Here is a 20,252-nt window from a genome sequence, read left to right as displayed (position 1 = left end):
AGGTGGGAGGGGAGAATCTAGGGACACACTGAGGTTTCTGACTTATGCAGGAAACGGATGATGGAGCCATCCTCCAAGGACGGGAAAACAAGAGAAAGCGTAGGTTTGGGAGGAAATGTGATCAGTTTGGTTTGAACACGCTGAGTTTGAGGTGCTATAAGGCATACAGGTAGAGAAGTCCAGAAAGCAGCTAGACAGAAATGCGTGTCGAGTGGGAGAGAGGCCTGGGCGAGAGGTATTGATCTGACCATCAATATATATGTGGTAATTGAAGTGATGGGTGTGAATGAGGTTGCCCAGGAAGACAGTGTAGAATAGAAAGCAGATACGGCCAAGGAGAGAGACAAATAAGAAAGAGACCTTTACTTTGGGGAAAAGTGGAAGAAGGGAAGCTTGGAGGGGCTGAGAAAGAAAGAACAAAGAGACAAGGGGGAACCCAGGAGTGGCAGCAAAGAAGCTGAGTAGAGAATGTTTCAAAAAGAACAGAGTCAACAGAGTCACATGTTGCCAAGAAGCAGAGAAAAGTGCCCATGAGCTCTGACAACATGGAGGGCGTGGTGGGACAAGACTAGTCCCAGGGGTCAGGGGTGGGGACCAGGCAGCTACGGGGGGAGGAATGAACGGTGGTGAGGCAGGAGCAGTGGGAGGAAAGTAAGTACTGAAGGTCCAGCACATGAGGGAGGGTGACAGAAGGCTCCTTTCCAAGAGCAATGTCTGCGGAATATTCCTCCACTGAGAGAAAAGAGCCAGCAGAGAAGGTGAGGCCGAGGGAACAGGAGAGAGAACTTATGCTGATGGAACAGGTCTCCAGAGGGACCAAAGGGAATGGGTTCCGAAGCACAGGAGGAAGGGATCAGACAAGGGGAGGGAAGCCTCTCCCACTCAGACAGGAGGGATGGGGAAGGAGGCACCTGGAGAGGTGTATACAGAAGGCAGTCCCTCACATGGGAGTCAAGGCTGAAGGGCCCAGATGCTACGAGTGGGGTACCTAAAACCCTTGTTCTGATCTGCCACCTGAGAGGGTCCTGGAGGATTGTCTGGCTCATCAGAGAGCAGACACGCTCATCTCGGGCCTTCGAAGTGGTGGCTCTTCTGTGACTCCTGTAATCCATGACCCAGGGTGCCTTCCCTCTATGCCACAGCCTGGCTGCCACATGTCCCTATCCTGGCCCTGATCGGCCAGCCCGGCTCTCTCAAGGGGAGCAAGGGCAGCTGCTCAGAGGCGTCTGAGCAGAAGAAGGACGGTCTGTTGGGGCTGGGGGTGCCCAGACCTACCCGCCTTTCATCCATCACAATGTAGTTGCGCCCGTGTTTCTTGGTCAGGTGTGGAGCCAGGACGTCGAAGCGGCGGCGGAACTCGGAAAACACCATGTGATCAGGGTAACCTGGGGAGACAGCGGCCCAGAGCCAGGCCTATCGGCCTTGCCGGCTCCCAGTGTGCCCCAACAGCCACTGGTGCCCTGGCAGAGTCACCTGACGGGGAAGAGACTGCTGGGGGAGGAGAGCCTATGGTTGAAGCAGATCTGGGAAAGGAGAGCAGAGAGGAAGGAGGCAGGGGCGAGAAACAGGAGGTGAGAGGACAGCTAAGGCTGCCCCACAGTGGGACTACCAGGTTTAAAAAGGGAACAGGTTCTTTTAGAAGGAAGCACCTGCCTCATCAGTGAGGATGCAAACAGGGGATGGCTGACCACTTGGAAGGAGATAAAAGCCTGCATGAACCCTTAAGATGCTTTCTAGCCTCCAAGTCTATGACTCTGTGATAACCCAGAGAATGATGTATTAGGGATTTAATAAGAAAAAATAAATAGGGCATCAGAGAATAGCAGAGAGGAAAAGTGTGTAGGCTTGGGGCTGGAATCCTGTCCTGGCTCTTGGTGTCATGTGACCTTGGACGAGTCACTCAACCTCTCTGAGCCTTGGTTTCCTCATCTTTAAAGGAGGGCCCTACTAGTTATCTTGCATGGTAGTCATGGGACTTAAATGAGAAGATATGGAGAAGGTACAGCTTGGTTTAGTTGGCGGGTGTTCAGTAAAAGGCTCCCTTCCTTTTCCCAGTCCACTGAAGCAGGGTATCAGAAAGGGCTCCCCTCCTGCCCACATCCTGACGTTGGGCCCTAGGCCAGGTGACCAAAAACTCTTATAGATTCTTTTTCTCTAAAGAGTATTACTTCTAACAGAGATCTCCTACTGTCTGGTCTTAAGGTCAGGGCAAGGAGGAGGTGGCTTCTGACTTGGAGCAAGGTCAGGAAGGTGGCCAGCGAGAGGTTACCCTGAGGTACTTCAAGGACACCAAAGGACCCAAGCAGAGGACCAAGAGACCCACTCCTATAGAAACACAGAATTTCAAACCAAAAAGGCCAGACACAACTCATCCCCCAGACATGGAAACTGAGGCCTGGAGGTAGGGCACCTGGCTTGTTCAAGGTCAGTCACAAAGGCTGCAGCTAATGGTAGAACTGGACTCCAGACCTGGGCTCCTGACAGCCACTCGGGGGCTCTCTCCACTACATGGGAATAGTAGCTCTGGGAAACCCTCCAACTGGGAGATGAGGCTGATGCATGTGCCTGATAATTGAAACAGGAGGCGGGGGCCGCTGAGGGGCCAAGACAAAGTGAGCTATTGATTGTATCTGAATTGCAATTAAATTGATGGGCTGGGATAGCAGGTCCGGACGCCTGGCATCTTAATTAATCATCAGTGCTATCGATGGTGGCTGGGGGCTGGGAGAGGGGAGGGGGGCTGGCTGCTGCTGGCCTCATCGATCTGCTTGTTTGAGTAAAGCACATTGATTTTGGTTCAGAGCGGTAACAATCTGGTTTTGAAATAATAAACACCAACTCCATATCACAACGTGGGGACAGATCGATGATTTATTTAGAGTAGGGCAGGGAGCCCGTTTCCTGGCTTTGGCTGCTAAGAAGAAATGACAGTACCCCTGGGGATGTCTCAAGGGGACCTGGCTGTGGGTGAGTGGGACACTGCCCACTCTTTCCACTAAGGGACAAAGGCAGAAACCTGGCAACTCATAACTTCTCAGGCAAATGAAACCCTACCCAAGGGGCATGAACTCAGAAGCTGATCTGCTTGGGTCAAATCCCACTCTGCCACTCACAAGCTGTATGACCTTGGGCAAACTACTGAACGTCTCTGAACCTGTCTCCTCATCAGGGGATGATATTAGTACTTACATCTCATGAAGTTGTTGTGAGGATTGAGTTCATGTGTGTGATGAGTTTAGAACAATGCTCTAAGGATGTTTTTATTATTATTGTTGTTGTTGTTGTTGTTATTATTATTATTATTATTATTATTATTATTATCATCATCACCCTCTCTGTCCTCTCCTCCAGATGGGTCCACAAAAAGGGTCTATCTGACCTTTCTTGGGAATTTTAAGTTTTTCAGAAAGATTTAGCACCTCATTTCTCATTGTGGGGCTGGCCTGCTCTTAGAGGCAATTTCTCCATGAGGGTACTGGGTCTGCTGCCGTGGGCAGAGCTGACCCATCCAAACCAGGGAAGGGGGAAGGAGGGAGCTGTGGGAACAGGGCATGTAGAGTGGGGAGGGGAGGGGATGAAGAGGACAGGAATGTGGAAGGGAAAGGATAGCCAGCAGGCTGGGAAGAAAAAGAGAAAGGAACAGACTGGGCTGGAGAGACACAAGGAGAGAGCCACAGAGGAGGCAGCAGCAGAAAGATGTATGGCCAGCAGGAGGCAGGAGAGGAGCAGCACCCCTCTAGCCCCATGGGCCATTTGGGAGGTGGGGAGGGGCAGGGGTAGCTCTCGGAAAGAGAGGCAGGAGTTGAGAGGGAAGGGGGCCCCCACCTTGGCGGTACATGCGCATGGCATCAAGCAGGCGGGAGCCCCTGAGCTGGGCACGGAGCAGGGGCACGTCCAGCTGCAGGAGCCCAGCCTCGCAGTGGTCTCCTGGGGGCAGGTCCAGCTCACTGCTGCTGCTGACTCTGCGGGAGGAGGCGGAACGGGGCTCCCCAGCCCAGCACTCTGCCAGAGGCAGGAAGCAATGCACGAAATGCAGCTTTGACTTCTTGATGGTGTCGATGAGGGCATCCTGCCAAATAGGAAGATACAGCCCTCAGTGGGATCTGACAGCCAGAGCCCAAAAGATCAGGGACCAGCAACAGCATCTCCCTTCCATGCAGGATAGCCGGTGTCCCATCCCTGGCCAGAATGTCCTAAGCCTGGACAACTCTGCCCATACTAGGCCTGGGTGGCCACTCACAGGCAGCAGCACTGAAAGAGGACCCACCAGCAGTAATCAACGCAGGTGGGCTGCTGAGTGGGCACTGATGACCTGAGTGTGCCCAGGAGGCCCCGGTCACCTGCCAGGGGCTGGGAAGTGCCCCGTGGCCCGAACTGGCACACTTACCACCTGCAGCTTAATCTGTATGCACAGGGACTTCTTCTTGACAGCTGCCATCCCCATGGTGAAGGTCTTCCGCATGCTGGTGGCCCGGCGCAGCGCCAGCTGCGAGCTGCCCTCCAGGCCCGCAATGGAGCCTGAGAGCACCGTGGCTCCACCCGCCCGGCCCAGGAACAGGTTGCTGATGATTTTTCTACCAAAGGAGGGGAGGCAAAGGAAGGAAAGAAGTCACATTCACGGAGCAGTAGAGGTTGTTCCTTCTCCCAGAGCCTAGGACACACAACCACCCCCATGGCCAGGGGTCTGGCTTATCTGGGCTGGGGTTGCACGTCCCACACCCGACAGAGACACTGCAGAGAAATCTTCAAACAGTAAGAAGAGAAGCTGGGATGGGCAGGGTGAGTGGCGCTCTTACTTCTGGGAGTCCTGCAGGAGTCGGGGGGCATTCTGGGTGGCTGGGTTCTGTTTGGTGTAACTCAGCCAGCCAGCCGTGTTGTACTCCACCCAGTTGGTGCCGTGGCTGTGGCCCAGGAGAAAGTGGTGCGGTTTGCTGCTGCGCAGGAGAGGGCTTTGGCCTGAGAGTCCAGGAAGCAAGGTTCAGATCATCAGGGCACAGGCCCCAAAATGCCCGTGGACTCAGTGAGCTCCGAGCAGTGCCAACTGGCCTGGTATAGGCGGTTCTCTGGAGAGGAAGCAGAGGAACGGCACTCCAGGGGTGCCACCTACCTTTTTTGTCACCTTCCTGGGGGCCATAGTAGGAGAAAAGGCGCTCCAGCAGGGCGTCCTCAGTGGCCCCTGGCACCAGCGCCTCCTCTTCCAATAACCACAGTAGGCCCCTAGCCTCATCTGTGCGGGCCAGTGAGCGGACCTGTGGGGAAGCAGAGAAATCCCACACTGTCACGTGGAGCCCTGGCCCCAGCCACACACTCTGAATATGCTGTGCACGTGCGTACGTGTACACACACACACACACACACACACACACACACACACACACTGCAGCTCCTGCCCCTCACTGCTGCATCTGGTGGAAGAAGTGGGCAGCAGGGAGGAAGAGGGGCCGGGAAGAGATCAGAGAGAGAAGCCCCCAGCACAATATGATTCCTAGGTCTCATGTGCAAAGTCAGCAATGATTGAAGTCTTCTCAGTAACCCAAGCCTACATCCAGAGCCTCTCCTCCACCCTCGGCCCCTCAGAGGTGGGGAGGGCTGGGCAAGCCCCATGTTGCCCTCACCCTCTGGGCATCACCTCCCAGGCATATTAAATGAGACCCACTGCTGCTCCTAAGCCACGTGGGCTGACGTCTCCACACCTCCTGGACATGGCGAAGGCTCTCAGGGGAGGCCACCGCAGGGGCCCAGGTGACAGGAAGAAAAGCCAGCTTCCCTGGGGGGATGTGGAATTTGGGTACTTTAAGTACCTGTCCCAGGGGGACACACCCTCCCTGGGGCCCTATGCCCTGTGCCAGCCTGACAGGGCCTTCTCACAGGAAGGAGGGAGAGGGAGGCAGGGCTCAAGGCAGAGGAGAGAAACCAGCAACCTGGCAAAAATGCCAATTCTCCAATAAAGTGCTTTATACAATCTTCCTAATTGAAGACATTCACCAACGCCTAGTGCTCATCAGGCCAGCCAGCCCCCCAGGCAGCAAGGTGCCCAAGACACTGGCCCAAAGGGTGACAAAGCCCATCCCCAGAATGAGGGGCGATGGCTCACATCTACACAGCCCCTCAGTGGGCGTTTATATCTTCTCTGTTTGGGCGGAAGGCCACCTCCCCACCCTGCTCTGCTAGGCGGCACCAGTCTTCTATGTGGGGACAATGGAGGGGATGACCAGGTTCCTCTGGGTTCAGCCAGGCCCTCACCACAAAGGAGGTGGTACCAGGACTCCTTGTAGACACACTCGAGGCACGGCTGGGAAAAGGCCTGAGCCCAGCTGGTAAGAGAAGAGGTATATCTCCCGCCTGGCTCAGACACCCAGCGGCGGTGCTCCCCTTTGCACCAGGGCAGAAGAAAGTGCCACCTTCCTGATCACACTGGCTGAGAGCCGAGGGGCAGGGCACGCAGCACTAACATGCTTGGTGTCTGGGCCTGACTGCTGGGCGCCCCCAGCCCACGGTGGCACCGGTGACAGCAGCTCCCACAGGGAGGGCTCTGCTGAGGGAGAGGGATGGGAGAGGCGAGAGAGGCTAGCCCAGGCCCTCCCTGGGATTCCTACCAGGGACTGATGGGAGGCTTGGTCGACAACAGCCACAGAGTCGTCCGTGGCTGGCTCCAAGTCATCAAACGCCAGCTCGATGTTCTCCTAGAAAGAAAGGTGAAGCAGTGGTGAGAACAGGGCCTGGTGTGGGGCACAGCGTATGAGCAGGCCAGGAGGGGACGTTGGGGTCAGCAAGGCCAATCTCCCATGCGAGCAGGAGCTCCCCTCCAGCAGCCCGACTGACAAACACTCCACACCTCTCAAGGCACCAGCCTGTATCTCTGGTCAGCTAACCTCCCTGTGCAGTAAGCTACAGTCACGTGCCTATTCCTGTTACTCATGCTGCTAATTAGGCTCCATGGAGTGAGCCCACTCTCTATTGCACATGCTCATCCTTGAAACACTTGAAGACAATGATCATTTTCCTCCTGAATCTTCTCTCAACCAAGATAAACATTTTTCCCAGCTTGTTCAACTCATCTCCATACAGGTAGGGTTTCCAGATCCTATCTGGGACACCCCTTTATGGGGGAGGGGGGCTAAATACTTGGTCACCATCCTAACAGATCAGGAGACAGGGAAGGCCAGGTCTGACACATGCGGAGGCAGGAACTGCATGGCTGTAGTACCCAGGTGCCTTACAGGTGGGCAAAGAGGGGCTCCCAGGAACCCTGAAAGCATCTTTGGCTTCCTGGAGAGCAAATTCTCCACAAAGAAAGAATGCAGCCTGGGCAGGAAAAGCCTCCTGCCCTGGAGAGCAGAAGGGGACAGAAATGTCAAAGGGTAAAGAGCGGGGAAAGTGGTGCCTTCCTACATCCACAGATGCCCTCCCTGAGGGTGCCAAGGTCAGAAGACGAGCCTGAAGGTGGAGGGCAGGCAGACGCAAGGTCAAGTGCTACCTCCTTGTATCTTTCCAATTCCTGTACAAAGGTGCGCTCGTGGAAGAGCCTCTGCAGCCGGTCCTGGGCGTAGTTGTGGCACAGCTCTTCAAAGGAGGCCCCGCGGGCTGACCCACCCTGCTCAGGGTTCTGGAAGCCGGGAGTGTCCACAATCATCATAGAGCACAGAGAGTGCTGGCTGGACTTGAGAGCCCTTCAGAGGGAGAGTCTTGGTCAGAGCTGTCCAGGGCAGTGTCCCTGCCTCAGCAGTGCCCCCTGCACCAAGCCTGATCCCCATCCCTGTCTTAGTGCCCAGATCCTGTGGGGACGACGGGCCTCTCCTGCCTGCAGGGACAGTGAGCCCTCTGCTGGTGGAGAACGGCTTTGCCTAGCGATCACATAAGCACAAAGGCATCAACCCCACCTTTGTCAGGACAGGAAGAGGGAGCTCCTGGGCCCTGCCTGGCACTCACCTGTTCACCAGGGAGATGAGAAGCGTGAAGAGCTCGCTGTAGAGGCCAGACGCCATGCCCTCCAAGCACTCCAGCGCACTCAGTTTGGGGCCTGTGGACCAGGAGGGTCAACTGTATCTCCTGCTCCTTGGGACTCCCCACCTGGGTGTGCTCCCTACCCACCCAGGCCAAGTCAGCACACAGCCCTGGGCTGGGTCTCTCCTCCTAACTGAAGCATCTATTCACCCCAGCAGTCTGCCTGCCCCAGAGATGGCAACCAGCCCTGGAAGAGGCCTCCGGGGACATCCACCAGCAAAGGGGCTCAGGGTACCTGGGCCGTCCCCTAGGCTGCTTTCTTCAGGGCCCTGGCGGAAGGAGGTGGAGCGCTGCAGGGTGCCGCCCTGATGCTGGTGCTTGAAGATGGCCGAGGAGAGCTCTTCCAGGCTGCAGCCCAGCAGGTACGCAGCCTTCTGGGCCCACTCATGGCGGGCAAACTGCCTGCGCCCAGCTATGGGGTAGAAAAGAGGATCTGGCATCTTGGGTCTTCCTCCTTAGGCTGTTTGATAACCACTGTGCCCTTCAGCCCCCTCGATCCTAGAGGACAAGGGAGCAGGTTCCTTCCAGAGGGTAAAACAAGCCCTGAGGACACCAGCAGGGCTTCAGGCAAAACAGGGACAGCAGGCAGCTGCCAGCTCTTCCTGTGTCCCTTGGGGCTGGAGAGAAAGAGCAGGTCCTAAAAGAGGAGGTAACTCCAAACTGCTGCCGCCAGAGGGCTCCCAAGTCGGCTGTGAAAACCCCTTTAGAGGGCTTGGCTCCAGATGCCAACGTGGGCAAGGACAGACAGGCAGAGCAGGAGCCAGCTCTGCTACGATGAGCACAAGAACCACCGAGTCTCAGGAAAGCACTGGTGCCTCCCCGTTCCAGGAACACATTAGGACCCTCCCCCTTACCCCTAGACATCTGCCAGGGGAGACCACAAACACCCACTGCGGCCCAACAGCAGAGAGGCAAGAAAGCCGCAGGGGAGGGGGAGCCGCCCACAAGCCTCTAATCGCGGCAATTAGGGAAAGCTAACAAGAAACAAGGTTTTACCTTCGGCAGCTTCTGTAAGGCAAAGGACCAGCATGCAGCATGCAAAGAAAAACAGCGTGTTAGCAAACAGTCATCAGCTGAGCCCGCTGGGCCCAGGGGAAGGGACCATGGAGGGCGGGGCTTTGTGAGGATGAGCAGGAGAGAAAACACAACCCCATTCAGACTCAGAAACACGAAAACACACACGTGAGCACACACTCACAGCATCAAAAGAGTCTGTGGATGTGATCACACTGACACACACAGAAAGAGACCCACGAGACCCACAAAGACTTTCTACCACATACACGCACACACACCCCTAGAAAGTACTGGAAGCTCTGAGGAGGTAACAGACTCTGCTCAACAAGGTCCACGTGCTGATGCACTGAGGTTTCCCCTTGCAGTCAGCGCTGAGCAGGGTTACAGGAAACCTGGAGGCTGTCACCTCAGAGTGAAAGAACTTCCTCAAGACATAGCCACATGCCCACCCACCTGCCCACCAACACAGGCTGGAGGCAACTTCTTTAATTCAGAGCCTGCTTCCTCTTTGGCAGGAATGCCACCTGCTGGGATCATAAGGAACCTAACACCCAGACACCTGTTACTGCATGCACCCACCCTGCCATCCACCCACCGGTGCTTCCTCACTTCTGCTAAGCAGCCTGGGGCCCTTCACATCCCAGAGGAAGATGAAACCAAAGCCTGAGATGCTGTTCAAAGGCAGCATCCCTTTTCCTAAACTGGAGGAGAAAAGGGTGAAGAGGCGCTGGGAGCACCAGCCCATCAGTGTAATCTCAGAGGAAGGCAGAGGAGCTCCTCCAAGCCACACCAAGCTCTTGCCATTCGCAAGACCCCAAGCACAAATGCTGAAGCTGCAGTCCATTCAATACTGCGGTGCCTGCTGCCCTCTAGTGGCCTCCACCCTGACATGCAAGAGGAAGAGGCACCTACTACCAAACCAGTGGAGAGAAGGGAAGATCCAGGGAAAACTGGCCTTGGGGAGCCCCAGGAGTAACACACCCTCCCCCACCTAAGCCCTATAGAGGGCATCCTGAAATGGAAACAAAACAGGTAGAAGCAGCTATTTCTGGAACTCCAGAGAAGCCCCACTGCCAGCAGGTACCCTCTTTACCCTCAACCCTGGGGCTTCTCCCAGGCCAGTGCCCTCTGCTATGACAGACCAAGCCCAGCCCCCAGAGAGAGCCCAGGGCAAGCACCAAGACGGGGCAAGGTGGCCCCTACACCCCCGGAAGGGGTCAAGGTCAGTTACCCGCTTGCTCCTCGAGAGCCTCTGTCAGGAAGGGAACAAGAAGGAGGGTTATTCCAGGGGGACGGCTCTGAGTTAGTGCCCTTCTCTTTCTCCTAAGCCTCCAAACCCCCAACCCCCTCCTCCCACTCTTCACAATGCTCCCAGTCACCGCCACTCAGTCCTGGCCTCTGGCCATCACTGGCAGAGACACTTCTCCAGACATGTGGAGCCTGCAGCTCTGATGAGGGGGACTGGGAAGCAGCACAAGCAAAAGAGGGGGGTCTGACAACAGAGGAGCCCGTGCTGGGCGAGGACAAATGGGAGTGGGCAGGGCCCCCCCACCCCCCCCCAGGTGACCAGCCAGGCTGTGGGGACCCACTGCAGGTTACCTTTGGTGGCGCCAGCAGCCCCCAGGTGGTAGATGGCAGCCAGGATGAGCCAGCAGACTTTCTGTTCATCGGGGGAGATGCCCAGCACCTTCATGGCTGCCTGTAGCTTACTGAACTGTTGAGCTGCCTTCTGCTTCTCCTCCGGCTGCAGGGACAGATGGGCACACTGGCACCAGATCTCAGAGGGGCTCTCCCTTCCTGCTGGACCCTCAGGGGGGCCAAGGCTAGGATAGAGCTCCCTAGCCAGAGCTGGGCTCCTGTTACTCCCAGGGGGCACTCAGGGCCATCTGAAGCTTCTCCTACCCCCAGGCCCAGGGGTGCCAACCCTGTCCCCACAGGCCCCTCACCTTGGCCAGTGGCACAATCCCAAACACGTTGTTCTCTGCCAAGTGGTTCAAGTGGAGCTCTGTCCTAGGGGTACAAACGAGGCATCAGCTCGGTGCTTGGTTGCCATGCCAAGGCCCTCTCCCTACCAGGCTGGAGGCAGACACTCAGCTTCCAGATCCAGTTCTGTCTGTCCATCATGCCCTCCAGTCAGGCCAGCTGCTGCTGCCTTTCCTAATTGGCCTAGACACTTGGTTGGACCTAGGATAGGTCACCAGAGATGCCCTTGTGAGAGTGTCCAGCCAGACCCCTGGACGGGAGCAGGGAACCTGCCTGAAGGCAGAGTCCAGCCAGGACAGAGACTGTGCCCTTATTACAAGAAGAGCTAAAGAGGATAGTGCCCTGGGCTGCTTGCTCAGCCTTATCATTTATCCTTTATTTCAGTGAACACAGACAGCAAGTCTGAAGGTCTAAAGGGAAGAGCCTGGCAGAGGAGCCAATGTGGAGGCAGGGAGGCCAGCGTGGAGGGCACTGGAAATGGCTTGGGCTTTTGGCCCCTGTGTGGGTTCAAACATCAGCTCAGCCCCATATTAGCCATGTAACTGCAGGCAAGTCCCTGACCCCCAGATCTCCAGAACTGGCTTCATGCGCAGCAGCGATCCTAGCTAGGCCTTGGGTATGCTGAAGGGTCACCAGTGCCCCTCACATATAGCCAAGACCCATGCCCAGGACCAGGGAGCTCCTGCTAGGCAGGGCCTTTGGCTTATTCATCTCGCCATCCCCAGGGCCTAGCTCAAAGCCTAACCCGTGGCAGGCATGCAATAAACAGCCAGCGTGGGATGCAGTCAAGTGGCAAGGCCTGGGAGCCGCCAGTGCGCGGGAGTCCAGGGCATCCTCCCTGTTCCCTCTGTCCCATCTCACCTGAGGGTGCCATCCCCACAGGCTAGCAGGTAGTAGAAGATGTTGAATGTGGCCTCACCAGCCGGACGCCGAGCCACACGCAGCTTCTCCAGAAGCATCGTCTGCGGCACAAGATAGAGGGTATGTGGGCAAGGAGGGAGGTGCTGGGACAGCTCCTCCCTCCCACACCAGAAAGAGCCAGGCCCAAGGGAACCAGCAGCTGCATCTTATTCTCAAGGTGCTCAGCCAGAGGCCAGATTGCCTCACGGTCAAACCTGGGGCAGGAACCAGAGCTAGGGAGGAGAACACAGGCCCTGCCACCCTGCCCAGCCCCCAGGCACAGCACAAAGTTGTGGTGAGATATTCCATTTAGCATGGAAGGAATCAGCCTCAGCCAGGCCTTACTCTACTGACAGGCCAGTCCTCCCTGGGTCAATCAGCCTGAGAGAAGCCCCTGAGCAGGGGCCGGGGCCCCAACTAGGGTGCGGGCAACCCCAGGATGGGCAGGAAGCTGAGCTGGGCCCTGTGCAAGGCAGGAGGCATGTGTTGGGGGGTGGGGTGGGTAGGGGCAGAGTGTGAAGGCTAGGGCAAAGCAGGCCAGCCCTGCTGGTGCCAGGATCCATTTTGTTGGGGCAGAATCCCAGGAAATTGAGGCACAGGAGAGAGCCTGATTTCTAGGGCATGAAATCAGGCGGCCAATCTCCTACTCTCCTGAGTGTCCCTTCACCTGGAGGGAGGCTGAAGCCACCTGGCCGGCTTGGTCAAAGTCCAGGGAAAGGATCTGGGAGAAGCGGGTGGCGTTGCCGTTCATGACGGTGGGGCTGTTTCCAAAGGCTTCCAGGAGAGTGTACAGAGCCTGCCACTTGTCCACTGCAGAAGACAGGCCCAGGAGCCATCAGGAAAGCCAGGGACAGCTCGCCCCCAGCCACAGGCTCCAGAGGCCCAGCCCATGTCTGTTCTCCCAGCACCTGAAAGCCTAGAGTTAGTCAGACCAGAACTATCAGGGATAGGGGGGTTTTGAGGACATGGAAAGGCCAGAGAGAAAAAGAGCTGGCACCTAGGTGAGGCCTCCATCCCCACCCCCACCTCCAGCCCATTCTGTTTTCCCAGTTGCCCTTGCCTCACCAGAAAACACCTTGTTCCCACTGGTGCCTGCAATGGTGGCCAAATACTGCACCAGGTGCTGGCAGCTGGTGGTCTTGCCACTGCCACTACTGCCCAGGAGGATGATGGACTGGTCCTGACGGCTCATCAGCATCGCCCTGTACGCAGTCTGTGCCACGGCATAGATGTGGGGGGCCATGTCCTCCCGTCGACACCCCTTGAACATGTGCATCACCTTGGGCACAGGAGAGACAGAAGGAAGCGATGGAGGCTGTAAGCTGGTCCCGCCCAGACAGCCCTTATCCCCAAAGCCCCCATCTTTCTGGGTTTTCCACTCCAGAGGAGCTGGGGGGTTCTTAGTCTAAGGCCATGCATGGAAATGCAGATGCCAGCCAAGTCCTGGCCTCTGTGAGAGGTCAGGGGAAGGCCTTCTGTTCCCACTCCTTGAGATGACTCCTCTTCCCAAGGTCACTGTGAGTGGACAGGAGCCCCATGGGATGCCAAGGGGAAAGGGCAGAGCCCAGGAATGTGGAGTGGGTAAAGGGTGGGTGGATCCATGGGGTTGCATGGCAGCCGAGGGGGTCCGCACCTTCTCAGAGTACACAGCCGGGGCCCCACGGGGGCTGAGGACAAGCAGGCTGGGGCCGGCGTATGTGTGCAGCAGGCTGGCACCATAGCGCTGGCGCAGCGTGTGCAGGACACTGGATTCGTTGAGGTACACCAGTGAGGCCAGATCCTCTAGACGGTCGCAGGAGGGAGCGTTAGCCTGTGTGACAGGACGGGATGGCAGTGAAGAGGCAGCTCTGCTCTGCCATTGGACAGCCTGCCTGGCCCAGCCTACCCTCTGTGCCCTCCACCGGCCGCCTACGAACCTTCTCCACATCATCCTCATCCACATCCAGGATAGCTCCGTCATGGTCTAGCTTCACACGCACCTTCCCCTCAGGCAAGCTGAGCTCCTCGGATTTGAGCTGACTGGCTGCACAGCAGGGACAGACAGACATACATGGGCCTGGGCAGCCATGACAGCCCTCTTTGGAGCCCTTCATGGTCTTGCCTCCTCCCCACTGTATCATCAGCCTCTCCTCGCTCACCACCCAGCCCTCTCCAGACCCGGAGGCATACCCACTGCCCAGCCCTGAAACCAGAAAGGTCCAGGCATCTGCCCCTGGGTCTCCCCAGACTCACCCAGGGAGAAGCCGTCCTTATGGACCAGCCACACCTTCTCTGTCTCATACCAGGCCTCCTCTGCTGCGATCTGCTCTTCTGTCTTCCCCTGTCAGAGAGAGGGGAAGAATAAAGAGTCAGACCCTGTTCTGGAAAGCAGACAAGGACAACAGGAGAGAGGACACACATGAGGGGAAGGGCTTACGGATGAGCCACTGAGTGAGGGGGACAGGTGGGTGGCAGACACTGAACAGGAGACATCAGAGATGTCAGAGGAAGAAGGTGGGAAAGCCAGGAGGGAGTGGTGGTCCTGCAAAGCCCCAAGGACAGGGACACAGAGCTAGGGAACATGCCAGCCCTGAGGGTCTGGAAAGACAGGGACACATGAGGAATGTACCCAGGAAAGCAAATCACTACCTCCTTCTTGCCCCCTCCCTGTGAAGCCTGCAGGATGAGTCTCCTGAGCCCCTCGCCCGCACCCTGGGCCACAGCTACTATGACCCCTCATGTCCAGCTTCTCCGTTCATCCACCTGATAGGCCCTCCCTCACCAAGCTGGGAAAGGGCATTTCCTCAAGATCTGAGAAGTGTCTACTGAGGATGTTAGTGCAAACTGATGGGTGGGTCCTGAGTCCTCACCTTGGCCCTGGCCTTCCCCTCCAGAGGATGCTCTCCTGGGCGGGGGCAGTGCGTAGGTGCACGAGCCAGCCCCCTGCTCCTCCTCAGGAGGAAACAGGTGCACAGACCCACATGGACATGCTAAGGCCACACAAGGACATGAAGCAGCAAGGCCAGGGACACAAGGTGGGGGCGGGGGAGACTTGCATGCCACGTGGATGGGCATGGAATGGGTACAAAGGGGCTGGGAGCCCCTGGCGACCCCAGCGACCACCAATCAGAAAGAAGCATTCACAGGCACTGTCAGGCTGTGGGGCTGCCAATCCTGGCACCCACTAAGAAGACCTGAGCTGGACAAACAGGAGAGGGGCCCAGCTCCATGGCCCATCAGGCTCCTGTAGGAGAATGGTCACCCCCTGTGGCGTGAACAACCACAGCTCCAGCTATGAGGTACAATCACTCTCCTGGAGTCCCCCATTCTCATGAGTCCTGGGGCCAAGGCATAGACCCTGCTTTGCAATACTGACTCCTTGGGTGAGGGATTGTAAATGGCAAGAAAAAATAATAAGTATGTTCTTTGTTACATTTCTTGGAGCTGAAAGAAAAAGATCTGGGTTCTACTCCCAGGTTGGATTCTGGCTTCAGGTGACCCCCTCCCTTGCTGATGGTCCTTCTTGGCTATAGAGCCAGAAGGCGGGACTACACAGCAGTCTCCAGACTGCATATCATGGACCAGAGAAATTACCTTTCAAATAGGAGGAGGACTATGGGGCTGTCAATGCTTTAATTTGCGTGAAGATATCAAAAAAATGCTAATTTTTTATACTTGAAAAAATGTAATTTTATAAAACAAAGTTACTTTTTTTCCAAATCATGAGACAGGTGAAAACTTCGTCTCGCATGGGCATGTTCTATGGATCAGGTATTTGCAGACTGATGAAAAAGGTGACATCAAAGGATCATGGCCTATAATTAACTCCTTCAGAGCCAATCTGAAGATGGCTTCCCACATTGGCCAGCAGGTGGAGACAGAGGATGTGCGTCGTCAGGCTTAAGAGTGGGCAGGGGGCGGGGGTGGGGGTTGGTAGAGATTCAGACTTTTCAGCTTTCTCTACCCAGAGAGCACAGAATTGAAACACCTAGAAACCAAAACTCTGGCCAGGCCCTTGGGCTTCAGTGGCTAAGAACCATGCACTGCAGAGACCAAACTCAAGTGGTGACACAGTCTAGACACTGCCCCAGGGCCTGGCACAGAGCTGCCCCATCTCAAACTTCTGGCATTGCCTCCCCTGGGGGTCCCCCCAGACACCGGGTGGGAGCCGGAAGGGAAAAGAGGCCTTACACTCCAGCACGAGGCCCGAGCACAGACGCCAGCCCAGGTACAGGCCGGGGGTGGCGGGTGGTCACCGGAGGAAGCGGAGGGCTCCTGAGGGGGGCAGGAGTAGACTACCTGGCTGTGGGCAGGAGAGGCAGCCTCAGGGTCCAGCTACCAGCAGCAAGCAAAGAAGAGAGAGAGAAGAAGAGGGGTGAACACAAGCAGATTGGCACGTCCCCTTCAGCAAGCACCCTGGGCCAAGTGGAGGTGAGAGAGACTCAGCACCGGGAGGTGGGGGGACCTGGGGGGAGGCAGCCTGGGCAAGTGAGCTGTACCCAGTCAAGGGGAGGCCAGACCAGGAAGGAGAGGCCCTGCTTGGTAAAAGGAAACACTTCGTACCGTAAGATCCCTCAGAGATGTTCTGATAAGTAATTCCCTGTGACAGGAGAGTGCCTCTCTGCCTCAGGCCACAGTCTGTCCTGGGCTGGCCATTCAGTCCATTCTGAACTAGCCTCCTCTTCTGTGTGCCAGGAGGGGCCACCTCACCACAGACAGGGCCTGGGCCCCCTGGGAGCCTCTGGCCTTATCTCCTGGGCACTTCCCAACCTGGCTCCCTTGTAGCCACTGGACCCCAGCACAGGCTGTCCCTGACCTCCAAACACACACCCAAGGGTGTCACTCCCCATGCCAAGGGCAGCCCTTCAGAGCTGTTACGCCTACATATTTCATCAAACAAGCCCACCAGCAGCCCTAAATCCAGGACCCCTTCCTCAAGGCCCCCACTGCACACCTTTACCAGTCACCACCCCATGGCAAGCACAGGCATCACCCCATCCAGGGTCACCCACCCACTACCCAAGAACCAAGGGACTGTCAGCAGACCCTGTGGCCAGCCTTGATCTCTCTGTCTGGTTACTTAAAGGCCTTTCTGGGGAAGAAGGGGAGTCAGCCACTCCTTCTTAGAAATGGGCAAGGAGTTAACAGGCCCCACCTAGGTCTGGAGAGCCAGGGCATCAAAAAAGGGGAGTGTCAGCTCCCTGCCTCACACCCACCAGGCCCTGGCACCAAGACATGTCCTCCAGAGCAAGAGACTGGCACCAGAGAAGGGGGCTGGATCTCCAGCCAAGAAGGGCCCCTCCCATGGGCTCCCTGGAGGAACAGGCCTCCCCGTGCTCAGACCCTTCACAGAGCCCTTCTCTCATGTTTCCAAGTGGGAAGCCCATATGAGGGCCCCCAGTCCACCAAGGAGCCACCCTTCCATTGTCAGGTGCTCCTAGACACAGACACACACAGTCTGGCAACCAGCCCCAGCAAGAGGAGGACCAGGGACTGGGGAAACCACAGGTGAGAGGTGGCATTACAGAAGCTGTGAAGATCCTCTCAAGCCGCTGGTGGGCCTCCTCTGTGGGGGTCAGCCGGACCTCGGGGGCAGCTCCTGCCTAAAGGTCAAATCACTATTAGTCCTGGCCCAGGGAATGGTGGGGACACAGCATGCCAAGCTTCTAGCTCAGGAAGCCACTGGGACCCCATGGGTAAGTAGAGTAGGGTCAGGGAGGCAAGCCAAGTGAGAAAAAAACAGGTGCCTGGGGGTTCTAGGGTTATTTCTTCCCACCACCCCAGCACAGGACGGCCTTGTTCTCCCATACATCCTCTGGCCCCTGCCCTAGGCCCAGGTGACAGGGGGCTGAACTCCAGGTCAGGGCCCATCTCAGCCCAAATCCACCCTAGTGAGAGGCCAGAGGGAGGGCAGCCGGCCCAGGAACCAGCACATGTCACTCTCTGGCTCCTTGAAGGTTCTTAGGGACTAGTGGTTCACCTCACAACCCTGCCTGTTGGGCCAAAATGCCTCTGCCAGCTCTTGTGTGCCAGGAGGTCACCTCCCTGATTCAGAGTGAGCTAGGAGGGTAGGGGAAGCCACCACCTGCTCCTCTCTGAGTTCTAAAAGCTCAGGAAGAATGGAATGGGGAGCAAGGAGGGTTCTGGGGCCTGAGGAATCCTAGGAGGTAGCAGTCAGAGAGGGCCTCTAGGGCCTGGGAGACAGGACAGGCCTTAAGGTGGTACCTGCCCCCCATCCCCCTGACTGTCCCCTTCCAGCCAGAAGTAGCATGCAAGAGCACAGAGAAGCAGTGGTGAAACCTGACGCATCCCACCCGCCTCACGCAACCCCATGAGGCCCCAGAAGGATCCACAAAAAGAGAAAGCCTGAAGAGAACAGTCCCCAACCTAAGGACCAGCCAAGCAGGCATCACCTTCCAGAGGAAAAGGGTGGACAGATCATCCTCGGCCCTCTCCTGTGCCTCTCAGCCTCCTGTCCAACCCAGAGGGCACTTTGTGGACAGGAGAGGCCCCAGATCCGAAGGGGGCCCACTGTGCCCATTTGCTACCCAGGCCCAGAGCTCCTCAAGAGTCCTGCCGCCAGAGGGGACTGCTGGGCAGGCCTAAGGAAGTAGCGATGGCAGTGATGGTACCAATAATTACTGTTATCAGCATCACTATCAATGAGACCATTTACTGGGCACCCACCAGGCCAGGGACTGGACGCGGAGCATTCATTCCCTATATCCTTTCTAATCTTCACAGCAACCCTTCAAAGCACAGAGTATCTCTTATTTGCAATTCCAAAATCCAAAAAGTCCTCCAAAACAAAAGAATTTTCTTGACTATTTTGGTGGCAAAAGCTGTTTATACTCTCTTCCTCCTGTGGCATGAACATTCCTAATTTTCCTGTGGAAATATTCATGTGTTTGGTCACAGGTTGCTGCTCATTATGTCATTTGTATGACACTCTCAAATACAAAAATTACTAATTTACAAAATACTTCTGGCCCCAAGGGCTTCAGAGGAGAGACTGTTAGACCTATGTTACCCCCATCTGACAGATGAAGGCTCAGAGATGCTAAGGTCCCACAGGAGTGAATAGCGGGGACGGGATGCGAGCACAGGTCCCTGACCCCAGAAATTCTGTCCTTCTGCCCTCGCACTGATCTACTAAGACTCTGATCCTCAACTTGGGATCTGAGGCCTTAAGCTGACACCGTGCAGCTGGGGCCCAGGCCCCAACTCCCACGCAAAAGTGCAGAAGAGCAGCCACATGCTAGTTAACAGGCCCCCTGGGTTCCGGAGTTTGGAGAAGGAAGGCCATGCAGCGCTGCCGTCAGCACATGGCCCGGGCCCAGCTTCTCAGTCATGCAGGGCTTGCTGAAGAGCCTTGGTGAAGCCAGCTGCCAGGCGGCCAGCCCTCAGGAGAGGGCAGTGAAGGGAACGGGAGATTAGTGACGCACTCAGATACCTCCTGCTGCACATCAGGGACTGGTGACTTGTTCTGCCGCAATCCTGTGAGGTTCAACTTTGGGCCAGCAGAGCCTGGGTCCGCGAGCTTTTCCGGTGGGGCTGGGGGACACTGCTTTCCTGGGGTTTCAGGCCTGGCTGGGGAGCCTGGCTTCTCTGAGGAGTCCACTGTCTCCGGGGAGACTGGTTTCCCCGAGGAACCTGGCTCCTGGCTGGAAGGCTTCTCCCCCTTTCCGGGAGACTGCCTGCCACGTGGCTTGTGGTCCTTGCCCCTGCCCCGGGACATCAGGCTCCGCAGGCCCACGGAGAGCTCATCCTTGGCTGCCTCCTTCTTCACTTCAGGCTTAGGTGGGGCAGGGGGAGCAGGAGGGGGCGGTGGCTTGGGACCAGGACCTGCCTTCTCGCCCCTCTTGCCTCGAGCCGGGTGTTCAGGGGACCTGACCCCTCTGCCTGGAGGCTCCTTGGCACTTCCAGGCTCCTCGCCAGGCAGCACCTTGCTCACCACCTTCCTCACTGCATTCGCCACCCTCTTCCGGGACAGGCCCTGGGCCTCCTCGCTTGGGCCTTCTGCCGAAGCAGCCCCTGGGCCATTCATGGCGAGTGTGGTCGCAGGGCTCTTGGCCCTCTGAGGAGTCTCTGAGGGGCTGGTGGGAGGCTGAGGACTCCTAGATGGGCCACTGCCGTCCTTTGAGCTGCCCTCTAGCTACAGTTACACAAACACAGGGAGACATTAGCATCAGCCCCTGTGGCCCTGCCCACCCCACACAGAGGTGCACACTCATGCTCAGCCCTGGAACAGACCTTGCATTCATCCATCAAACAACACAGCTCCAAGAGGCTACCCAGGAAGCCCTCATTCCATCTTTCAAATAGGACAACTGCATCTGAGAGTTTGGCTTCTCTTTCCCACAAAGCAC

The 20,252-nt window shown here is 56.8% G+C and overlaps 1 protein-coding gene across 13 annotated transcripts in view; it reads right to left on the bottom strand.

Moving 5' to 3' along the window:
- Positions 1-20,252, bottom strand: part of MYO18A (myosin XVIIIA) — a 91,448-nt gene that overhangs the window by 28,885 nt on the left and 42,311 nt on the right. For 5 of the 13 annotated variants that reach the window (XM_031468435.2, XM_031468446.2, XM_031468448.2 and 2 more), the window contains 18 exons: positions 14,137-14,224; positions 13,821-13,927; positions 13,538-13,714; positions 12,970-13,183; positions 12,572-12,714; positions 11,866-11,966; positions 10,968-11,031; positions 10,621-10,765; positions 9,001-9,012; positions 8,240-8,416; positions 7,930-8,020; positions 7,478-7,670; positions 6,597-6,683; positions 5,108-5,249; positions 4,797-4,956; positions 4,388-4,574; positions 3,826-4,069; positions 1,276-1,385 (listed from right to left, as the gene is read on the bottom strand). In XM_031468435.2, coding sequence (XP_031324295.1) covers positions 1,276-1,385; positions 3,826-4,069; positions 4,388-4,574; positions 4,797-4,956; positions 5,108-5,249; positions 6,597-6,683; positions 7,478-7,670; positions 7,930-8,020; positions 8,240-8,416; positions 9,001-9,012; positions 10,621-10,765; positions 10,968-11,031; positions 11,866-11,966; positions 12,572-12,714; positions 12,970-13,183; positions 13,538-13,714; positions 13,821-13,927; positions 14,137-14,224 — 2,442 coding nt within the window. Of the gene's footprint in view, positions 1-1,275; positions 1,386-3,825; positions 4,070-4,387; positions 4,575-4,796; positions 4,957-5,107; positions 5,250-6,596; positions 6,684-7,477; positions 7,671-7,929; positions 8,021-8,239; positions 8,417-9,000; positions 9,013-10,620; positions 10,766-10,967; positions 11,032-11,865; positions 11,967-12,571; positions 12,715-12,969; positions 13,184-13,537; positions 13,715-13,820; positions 13,928-14,136; positions 14,225-16,074; positions 16,219-17,408; positions 17,487-19,336; positions 20,039-20,252 lie in introns of all 13 variants that reach the window. The other 8 variants (XM_064495859.1, XM_064495861.1, XM_064495865.1 and 5 more) reach the window with 4 other exon arrangements.

This window comes from Camelus dromedarius, chromosome 16, assembly GCF_036321535.1.
Source record: "Camelus dromedarius isolate mCamDro1 chromosome 16, mCamDro1.pat, whole genome shotgun sequence".
In the NCBI taxonomy this organism is placed as follows: Eukaryota; Metazoa; Chordata; class Mammalia; order Artiodactyla; family Camelidae; genus Camelus; species Camelus dromedarius.
Note: the sequence above shows the minus strand (reverse complement) of the source record. Positions and strands in the feature narration are given on the sequence as shown.